At 52.1% G+C, this 10,846-nt stretch overlaps 1 protein-coding gene across 1 annotated transcript in view; it reads left to right on the top strand.

Moving 5' to 3' along the window:
* The first annotated feature begins 8,092 nt into the window (after positions 1–8,092).
* The window catches only part of KCNK15 (potassium two pore domain channel subfamily K member 15), a 5,599-nt gene continuing 2,845 nt past the window's right edge, over positions 8,093–10,846 (top strand). The window contains exon 1 of the mRNA XM_007464803.1: positions 8,093–8,434. Within this exon, the coding sequence (XP_007464865.1) occupies positions 8,152–8,434 (283 nt within the window). The 5' untranslated portion in view covers positions 8,093–8,151. The remainder of the gene's footprint in view (positions 8,435–10,846) is intronic.

Genomic DNA, 10,846 nt, shown 5'->3' on the forward strand with positions numbered 1-10,846 from the left:
TTATTAATCAGGGTTCACTTGTAGCTGCTATAACAAGCAAACCCCAAAATTCAGTGGCTTAACACAATAGAGGTTTATTTCTTACTCACACAATATTCCAAGGCAGGTGTTCCTGGTTGGAGGGCAGCTTTCCTTCACGTGATGAGCCGGGTGACTTACATGTTACAGCTCCACCAGCTCCTGGGCCTCCGGGCCTTCTACCTCTAAATTGCAGGCAGGAATGGAGAAGCTCACCTGCTTCCTAAAGACGCCCAGCTGGAAGTGACATCATCCCCCACTCACACTCCATTGGTGGGGTCTAGCCCCATGGGCATACTTGGAAGCAAAGGAGGCTGGGAAACGTAGTCTCTGGCTGGGCAAGTGTCTTCCGGAGCCAAATCCACCCTACAGTCTGACAGAGTTAGTGAGGCAAAGAAGCTCTCTTTAATAATGTCTGTTTAATCAGTTCACCAGGCTAACCAGTGCTCTCCATTGCACCTGAGTAAAACACTCCTGCCCCAGGCATAATGAACACTCACAGTTAGGAGGTCACTCTCTGGCACCCTTGCTCCCTTCTGCTCTCTCCAATAGAATGTTGTTGTGGGCTGAAAGCTTGTGTCTCCCCCAAAATTTATACGTTGAAATCCTAACCCCCAATGTGATGGTGTTAGGAGGTGGAGTTTTGGGGAGGTAATTAGGTCATGAGGGTAGAGTCCTCATGGATGGGATAGTGCCCTCACAGGAAGAGATATGAGAGAAATTGCTTCTTCTACCATGTGAGAATACAGTGAGAAGATGGCAGTCTGTAAACCAGGAAAAAGGCTTTCGCCAAGAATCCAACCATACTGGCACCCTGATCTCAGGCTTCCAGCCTCCAGAACTGTGAGAAATAAATGTTTGCTGTTTAAGACCCCCAGTCCACGGTCTTCTGTTAGAGAAGCCCAAGCTAAGACAAATGATGTGTTTGCCAAAAATCTGTTGGGTTTGTTCTCAAGCCAGTTTGCGCCAGCACATTTGTTATTGTCATGGTGTAATTTAATTAGATATTCCATAAGCTGATGAAATATGAGTGCAAAAAGGAAGAGATTTGTTTTTAGGAAAACAATAAAAATGAGTTGCTAAAACGGGCTGCCAAATTAGGTGTGGAAGAAACAACTACAAAAGATCTGGAAAAAATTACCATGAGAATCTAGAGGGATTCTGCACTCAAGTTGCTACACAAATGTCTTCAGATCCTTGCCTCACTTGAAATAAACCAAAACTAGAAAGCAGAAGATAGATTCTGGTGTAGTTCACGTAAGGAGGACAGCACAAAAAGCCAGTGAACAGCCCCACGTTCAAAGAACAGAGTGGCAGATGTTCAACGTGTGTATCATTTAAAATAATTCCCTGCTTCTCTGATTAGTTGACTAACCACTGGTCCCAACTGCGCTGGATATGTCATAATAATTCTACGGGATTATTAACCCCATTTTATAGGTGATGAAACTGAGGCCCAGGATACCAGCAGGTAGGTGGTGAAGGCAGGATTCAAAACCAGCCAGTCCGGTTGAAAGTCTACGGTCTCACTCTCTGTACCAGCAACATCCAATGGAACTTTCTGTGGTGATGGAGATGTTCTGTATCTGCTCTGTCCCATGTAGTATGTGTTTAATGGACACTTGAAATGTGTCTAGTGCAACTGAAGAACTGACTTTTTAATTAAATTAAATCTTAAGTATAAATGGCCACCTATGGCCAGTGGCCACCCTATGCAACAGCACAGTTCTGTGCTGTCCTTACTTTAACATGTGCCTTTCTTAGCATCTCAGGCTTTTTAATTTCATTGCCTTGACTCTTTCCAGCCAATGATGTCTTCTGAAATGCAAGCACTGGCCCCTGTGATTCAGATGTCTCTTGATTGCAATTCTTTATGGTGACTGGAGACCGAGAGGGATGGGCATTGGCAGGAGGAGAAGGGGCAACGGCTGAGCTGGAATGGCCACGTGGCGGCAGCTGCCATCTTGTGCCCGAACCCCTTGCAGCTCCTCAGGGTGGGGGAAGCATCGCCTTTAGGTGCAAGAGCTTGACGGCAGGATGGGACGGCTCCCCTCTCTACTTAACAGCGTGACTTGAGGCAAAACACCACACCCCTTTGCACCCTGGCTTCGTCCTCTGGAAGGTGCGATTAAAAGTGCCTGCTGTTGGGAATTCCCTGGCGGTCCAGTGGTTAGGACCCTGAGCTTCCACTACAGGGGGGCATGGGTTTGATCCCTGGTTGGGGAACTAAGATCCTGCACACTGCAAGGCGCAGCCACATAAAAGTGTTTGCTGTTGTGGGGATTGCATGAGGTGATACATGCTAAGGGCCTAGCTCCCTGCTTGAGTCTAGTAACTGCTCAGTAAATGTCCTTCTAAACCAATCCAATCCTCAGACCAAAGGAAGAGCAGGGAAAAAATGGGGGTGGAGATGGAGAGAGAGAAAAGGCTCTTTCAAAAAAGCCTTTCAGTAAGGAAATTCTCAATCGTAAATCAAAGTAGAGAGAATGGTTTAATAATCCCCCCCATACTTCCATCAGTTTTAAAATTATTAACCAGAATAAAGGCTTTAGTATCTTCAATAACTTAAAGATATCCATCCTTAGGAAGGTGAAGATCAAACTCCCAAAGGCTCCAACCAAATGGCCACAAACACGTGTTAGGAATCCTCTGAGCAGCCCTGGAGGGTCCCAACAGCCAGAGACAGGGTCATGCTCAGACAGCTGTCATTTGTCACCCCCCCTACCCTCCGCAAGTAATATCTTCACCAGCCTGGGAACCATGGTGCCCACACATGGGTGTGGCTATGCTGTTTCCCAGGCAATAGGTTCCATCTCTCTGGGTCCCCCAAGCCATGTAGCTTGTCTTCCAGTGCCTGGAAGATTCTGGAAGAGCCCCCCGCCGCCACCAAATCCTACCTATAATGTTCTTTAAATTAGCAAGAGGCAGCTTTTAATTTCATGCAACCCAGATCCCTAAATGATGCTCAAGCTACAGAAAAGCCATAGCTGCCATCTCGAAGGAGCTGGTACCTATCATCCCCTGAGGTCAAAATAATCCATTCTTTTACAAGAGAGATGAGAGATCTTATCAGGGGAGATGCCCAGGGCTTCTGACCTTCTGGAAAATTACTGAACTATATTCTAACTATAAAAATCAATCCCTTAAGATCTCAGTATTCTGGGGAATAAGCTGTGTAGAAAAGGAAAAGAAATTACTTGGGTGGAGCGGGGGGCACTAACATTTGCTAGGCACCTAATCTGTGCTGAGTGCCCCTTCATGCTTTCATTTAATCCTCACAGGAACACTGGTAGGCAGATACTTTTGCCCGCATGTCACAGATGAGGAAACTGAGGCTCAGAAAGGTGAAGCCACTTGCGCAAGGTAGAACTGAGGTCTGGCTCACTCAGAAACTCACGTTCTTTCCTAACCACTGTCCTACCTACCATGTGGCACCTTAGATGGCAGCCTTTATTCTCTGTCTGAGTCTGTTTCTCTCCCTGATGTGGGAATGACAAGGTCTGCTGGCTCCTACAGCTTTCAGAAGGACCTTGACCTTCTCAGGGACGTGAAGCGCTTTGAAGGGTGTAGAGGACCCACTTAGGGCCTGGAATCACCTATCTCGTTGTCCTCGAGGCTGGCAAACGTGCAGCTCTGGAAGCAGTTCCAAGCCTCATTGATGGGTCCCGGGTGCGACTCTGGCACGAAGGGACAGAGGAAAATCACTAGGTGCCCTCAGGTTCCCAAAGGAAAAAGAAGGGAAGGGGAGGCGGAGGGAGGGGGAGCTCCAGGGAGCGCCTTGGGGTGTTGCTGTTTTTGGTGACTGCTCAGCTGACAGTTCTCCAAGCTGAGAAACACACATAACAAACTCTAACCACCTCTGGCTTAAAATAGAGCTGCAGAACCGAAAATGCCAAGCACAGGGCACAGTCACCTGCCTGGCAGGGCCAGACAGCTCCTCGTGGCCCCAGTAATACCTCCCCCGCCAGCGGACCCATCTGACAAAGCACCTCTCAGCTTCGTCTCATGAGATGCTCACAACAGTGGGGGCGGGAAGCCAGCACTCCTCAACCCCACCTTAGAGATTAGGAAGGTGAGATCCGAGAGGCCACTGGAGGGTGATAAAGCCCCCGGCATCTTGCCTGATGAGGCGGCACCGTGTATCCAAAGGATCGTGACACTAGGGGGCCAGACAGCCCTGAGTTCAAGTTCTAACTCAGCCGCTGCCTGGCTGTGAGGACTTGGCAAGGGGGGGGTCTCTTCTCCTTTGCAGCCCGGCTTCCTGCACTGGGGAGTGAGGCTCCCTTAGCAATGTCTGTGGATGTTCCTGGTGTGGACGGTGCGCCACAGTCTCTTGCCCCTGCTTCTGGAAAAAGAATTCCTGACATCAGCAGGCAGTCAGTTGTAAAAAGGGAGGAAAAGTGGCTCCTGGGCACCTGGAAGGTGACATACGGCGTCTTTTATAATGCAGGAGGTGGGCCTGACCATCACCCGCATTTCTCACATGGGAAAACTAAGGTGCAGAGAAGCAGAAGGCTTCTATGCACAGATACCCAGGTAGACAGTGGATGAGCTGGAATTTAAACCCAGGCCTCACTGACCCAGCTGTGCTCAGGACCAGGACTCATTAACTGTCCCCGGGGTGGACCCAGCCCTTCCCCTGAGAGCAAGCTCCCTCCACCCCTACTGGCCCCATGAGCTCTGCTCAGGCCCTTCTCGGGCTATAGGTCCTTGGTGCCCCACCGGGCCCACTCTGAGACTGTAGCCCAGGTTTCTGTTCCTCTGAAGTCTGAGCAGGAATCAGAAAATCAAACTTGCTGACACCATCGCTAAAAATAAAGCTGAGGCAGTAGCACCAGCCACTTGCTTCTGAGCTGCTGAGCTGCCCCCCTCTAGCTTCTCAGGGGAAGAAGGGGTCCAAGGCCCCCCTAACAGGCACGGGGCCCCAATTCTGCCCGAAAACTGAGTCAGGGCAGGAACTGAGTCTAACATCCCTGTGGACCTGGGCCTTTGCTCTGTTGTGATAGTTGCAACACTGGCTATCACTTCTAGATGAGTCATCAGGGCCAGACGATGCTCTCAGGGCTGCACATCTACCAGCTTATTTAATCCTCACAACCACTGTAGTAGTGCCCTGTTGCTGCTATAACAAGTTATCACAAACCCAGCGGCTTGAACAACACAAACGTATTACCTCCCAGGTCCGTGGGATGGAGGTCTACACGGGTCACGCTGGGCTAAAATCAAGGCATTGGGAGAACTGCGTTCCTTTCTGGAGGCTCTAGGGAGGAATTTGTTTCCTTGCCTTTTCCAGATTCTAGAAGTCACCTGTGGTCCTTGGCACGTGGCTCCCTTTCTCCATCTTCAAAGCCAGCAACGTCAGGCCAAGTCCTTCTCACCTTGCATCTCTGGTTCCCCCTCTTCCGCTTCCCTCTTCTAATTCTAAGAATGCTTGGGATCACATTGGGCCCACCCACCCAGATCATCTGGATAATCTCCCATCTCAAGGTCAGTCGATTAGCAAACTTAATTCCATCTTCAACCTTAATTCCCCTTTGCCACATAACCTAACATATTCATAGGTCTCAGGGATAGGATGTGGGCATCTTCAGGGAGGCCATTATTCTGCTGACCACAGCACCTTATGAGATAGGGACTTTCCTAACCCCATTTTAAACTGGGGAAACTGAGGCATCCCAAGTTCACACGACTGGTAAGTGAAAGTAGGATACGCTCCCAGGCAGTGGAGGTGCAGAGTCCACGCTCTACATGCCGCTACTGCTGCTTGTTCATCCACAAACGATCACTGGATGTGTGCTCTGTGCTAGATCCGGTTGCTGGGGACAGGCTGGGGAGCAAGATGGGATCCTCAGGGGGACACATATATGGAACATGAGAATTACAAAGCAATGGGAGGGATGAGAGATGGCAGGAGCATGGGAATTCTTCGAGGAGCACAGAGGAGGGACACCTTAGGAGTCAGGAAAGATGTCCAACTAAGGGAGAGGTGAAGGATGAATAGGGCGTTAGCCAGCAGCCCCTATCACATAAGGAGGTTGTGAGGATTAAATGCATGAATACATGTAAAGTGCTTCAACCAATGCCTAGCCTCTAGCAGGCATTCAATAAATGTTGGCTGTTGAATGGGCTGGGGAGAGGACTGTTCCAAGCAAAGCAAGAGTTTGCACAAGGAGCTGAAAGTTTAATGGAGCTGGAGCAGAAAAATGCAAAGGGGCTGCAGGAAGAGGGGCTGGAATGGTCACAGGAGGACAAGTGATGCATGTCAAGGCTGCAGCAGAGACCTGGGAAGGTGGGTGCCCCAGAGAGCTGCAGGAGAGGCTGCCTGTGCTCTGCCCAGACTCTCCATGAAGGCTCACCCAAGACGCTGAATTGAGTGTCACCTTGGTGCTGGGGCGGGGGCAGGGGTAGATTCCTCAGGGAGTGAGGTCAATGGAAGGTGCCCCGAGCACCCAGCTGTTCAGGCCAAGGACACCGGGATCATCCTTGAGGCGTCCTCCTCTTCGCCCTCCACACCCTACCCCTCAGCAAGTCCTGTTGCTGTGCGCATCTGGGTAACGCTAGCTGTGGTAACAGATGGACCCCAGACGTCAGGGGCTTAATGCCACAGAAGTTCAAATTAGGTGTTCCTTTGGGAGACCCTTTGCAATGTGTCATTGCACCCCAGCTCCTCCCACCCTGTGGCTCTGTCCTCTCCTAAAGACTAGGTGTCTGCATTCAGTCTGCAGTTCGGGAAGACAGGTGGGGGCATGGCGCGTGGGAGGGCTTTATGGGCCAGGCCTGGAGGTGGCACAGGTCATTTCTGCCCTCATTCCATTGTCACATGGACACCCCTAAGCGCGAGGGAGGCTGGGAAATGTGGCTGGCCGTGTGTGCCTGGCTCCACCCCCGGCCCCAGCATCTCAGATCCACCCGCTTGTCTCCATCTCCAGGGCGATGCCCCTGATTCCAGGCCACCCTAAGCACGCATTTGGACGACAAGAGTCTCCAAACTGGGGACTTCCCGGGCGGTCCAGCAGTTAAGACTCCGCGCTTCCACTGCAGGGGGCCCTGCTTCAGATCTCTGGTTCAGGAACTGAGGTCCCGTATGCCTAGCAGCGTGGCCAAAAAAAGAAGTCTCCTAATTGACCTTCACTCTGGGCCACCATCCCTTTCCCACATGACAGCCAGAATGCTTTTGTTTTTAAATGTCAATCAGATTGTTGCTGTTTGTTTTCCTGCTTACAACCTTTCTAGGGTTTTCTTTTTCTTTTTTTTTCTCCGCTGCGCCCCGCCCCGTGGCACGCGGGATCTTAGTTCCCTGGCAGTGGAAGCGCGGAGTCTTAACCACTGGACCTCCAGGGAAGTCCCTCTAGGGTTTTCCATTGCACTGAAGAATAAACCTTCGGGAGGGCCTGTAAAACCCTGTGTGAAGTGGACTCTCTGTCTTCCTTCCAATCCCCACTCCCACCCTTACTCCCCCAGCACCCCAATTACTGTGCCTCCAGACACACTGGCTTCTCTGCTTAAAGGACCCGCACTTGCTGCCTGGACGCTTCCGCCCCAGTCCCTCCCCAGGGAGGCTTTCTCCCCTCAACCTTAGCTGGCGATCCCCCCCACCCCCGCAAGAAAAGAAGTTTTCCTTCTTTCTCACACTTTTCTTAAATTATCTCTTTGTGTGTTTGCTTTTTAGCCAACCCTCCATCCTAGGATATCAGGTCTATTTACACCAGGAATCTTGTTTGCACCACTAGGTGCTTTGGTAAATATTTGTTGGATGACTGACCAAACGGAGAAATGAATGACTTGCCCAAGGTCACAGAACGAGATAGTGGTGGAGACAGGGCTCCTGCAGACCTAGGCTTTGGGCGCTTTGCTCCCACTGTCGCTCTCTGCAGGCACCTTAGCCCCGGGGCCCCACCGGGTAAACAAAGGCAGGTGTGCGGGAGGCGGCAGGGAAGGGGCAGCTGCAGGAGCCCTCTCGGCCCTCCTAGCCCCCTCGCCCCGCCCCGCCGAGGCCCCGCCCCTGGGGACCGCACCCCCGCCGCAAGCAGCCCTGGCTCCTGCCGCGTGGGGCGCGGGCCGGCCGTCGGGGCGCATGGACGGGGCGGCGGCGGGCAGGGTGCCGGGCCGGCGAGCGGGGCCCAGGGCTCAGCGATGAGGAAGCAGAGCGTGCGCACCGCCGCGCTCATCCTGTGCATCCTGTCCTACCTGCTGGTGGGCGCCGCCGTCTTCGACGCGCTCGAGTCCGAGGCGGAGAGCGGCCGCAAGCGGCTGCTGGCCCAGAAGCGGAGCGAGTTGCGGAGGAAGTACGGCTTCTCGACCGAGGATTACCGCGAGCTGGAGCGCCTGGCGCGGCAAGCCGAGCCGCACCGCGCCGGCCGCCAGTGGAAGTTCGCCGGCTCCTTCTACTTCGCCATCACCGTCATCACCACCATCGGTGAGCGGCCCCGGCGCCTCCCCTCAGCGCTCGCTCCATCCCCAGCTGCCCGCGGCGTCCCTGGGTTTGAATCCCACTTCTGCCCCTGTCCAGCTGGGTGACTTTGGACCAGTCATTTCAGCTCGCCGAACCTCACTCGCCTCCCTCTGTCGAATGGGCTGTCTGTCGTTCCACGCAGGCAAGGCTGGGAGGAGCCAGTAGGTCCCGTTTGCCAAGAGGCTTGGCCCGCAGGAGTGTCAGAAAACGCCCCAGGGGCTGGCAGACGGACGGAATGGGGCCGGAAGCCCAAATGGCTGGAGTTGCTTCCGTGCCTGGCTGCATCACGCTGGCTGTGTGACCTCAGACCACTTGCTTAACCTCTCTGAGCCTGTTTCCTCCTCTATAAAATAGGGGTGCTAATAGGCCCTATCTCAAGGCTGTAGTGAGACAGTTATCATTAAGGAGATAATATATGCAGAAAGTTTTAGCACAGGATCTGACACATAGAAAGCACTAAAAAAAAAAGATTGATTTTTGTATTATGATACAAAAGAGAATGGGCATCTACTCTGTCTTAGTCCCTGCAGTATGGCCAGTGCCTAGCCGGTAGTAGACACTTAATAAATATTTGTTGAAGGAATGACTGATTACCACCAGCTTTGGACCTCACCCTCGGGGATCCAGAGCACTTTCTCGGCAGTATCTGGACCGCCAGCCGTTGCCATGGCTACTGTCTGGCTGGTACCTGCTGAGCCTAAGCCTGGGGAAGCAGAAAAGGAGAGAAGCAGGTTCTGCAGGGCTCCACGCTGGGTGCCAGACACTCCCCAGGCCCCAGCTGTGGATGTCCAGGTGTCCCTTGGGGCTTAGACCACCATCCTGCAGTGCCGTGGAGAAAGTTCCTCCGTAATGCTCCTGCAGGCCAATGTGAGTTTGTGGGTTTAGCAGTGGAGTTAGAAGCCTGAGTTCTGCAATTACATCGACCAGAGTTCTGTTCTCATCTCTGTTGCCTCCTGCCTTCTCTGACAATTGATTGTACCTTTTTGAGCCCTGGTTTCCTCAACTACAAAGTGCAATTGTTGCTACCTCACTGAGTGATTACCGGGTTTAAGTGAGGTCAAGTGTGTAAAATGCATAGCACAGGCCTGAGGCTAGATAGCGACTATTAATTAGCAATAATAACAATTCATTATTTGCCAACTGTGGGCCCAGCTCCCGTTCAGCCCTTTTGACCCCTCCTGTCAAAGTGGGCACCCCTACTTGCCTATCTTGGCCTAGCCTAAGACCCCCCCCTGTTACTGTGCCCAGTGGTGTGGGACCCTATCCACCTCCTCTGCCTTCCCCCACATTTTCTGGAGGCCTCCCAGCTGGATTTGGCCTCCTCTTCTGACTGCTCCCCTCTGACCTGCATCTGGGAGGGTGGGGGTAAGGGACTGTGGAAACAGCAGTTTTGCCTCTTTTGGCCACCTGGGGGCGCCAGCACTGGCTGTGTGGTCCAGGTTGCATAAGCCAGCCTTGCAGAAAGAGCCAGGCGCCAGAATCTAGGAGTTGAGCTCTGTAAGGACAGAAGAGAGGCACCGAGAAGCTTTGGAGGACAGTGGTTAATAGCTCAGCCCTGTGACCTTTGGGCAGCTTCCTCCTTCTGAGCCTAGTTTCCTTATCTGTAAAATGGGGATAATATCATCTCATACAGTCATTGGACAATTAAATAAAATAATCCATGTAGAGTACCTAGCATGTTTAGTTATTACCATTATTCATTTTTCTTTCTGTCAAAACCTGACAAAGGCTGCCAAACAGCTAGAAACTACTGTCCGACCTCTTATTCCTAAAGTGGCTCCTCTGTCTCACACTCGGCACCTCCTTCAATCTGGTCTATTATTATTATCATTGATTATTTCTTTCATTTCTTTTTTTTTAATAATTTTATTCATTTTTGTTTGCATTGGGTCTTCGTTGCTGCGTGCGGGCTGTCTCTAGTTGCGGCGAGCGGGGGCTCTTTGTTGTGGTGAGTGGGCTTCTCATTGCAGTGGCTTCTCTTGTTGCAGAGCACAGGCTCTAGGCGCGTGGGCTTCAGTAGTTGCCGCACGCAGGCTCTGTAGTTGTGGCATGCGGGCCCCAGAGTGTGTGGGCTTCAGTAGTTGTGGCGTGCAGGCTCAGTAGTTGTGGCGCACGGGCTTAGTTGCTCTGTGGCATGTGGGATCTTCCCGGACCAGGGCTCGAACCTGTGTCCCCTGCATTGGCAGGCAGATTCTTAACCACTGCACCACCAGGGAAGTCCCTATCACTGATGATTAAACTTTCATTGAGACCTTAGTCTGTGTCAGGCTCTGTGCAGGGCATTCACTGGTGACCAGGGACACAGAGAAATGACCAGCATGGTCTCTGGCCTCACAGACCTCACGGTTGTCTAGTGGCAGCAGAGTCCCCCCCGCC

This window comes from Lipotes vexillifer, unplaced genomic scaffold (assembly GCF_000442215.2).
Source record: "Lipotes vexillifer unplaced genomic scaffold, Lipotes_vexillifer_v1.1 scaffold53, whole genome shotgun sequence".
NCBI lineage: Eukaryota > Metazoa > Chordata > Mammalia > Artiodactyla > Lipotidae > Lipotes > Lipotes vexillifer.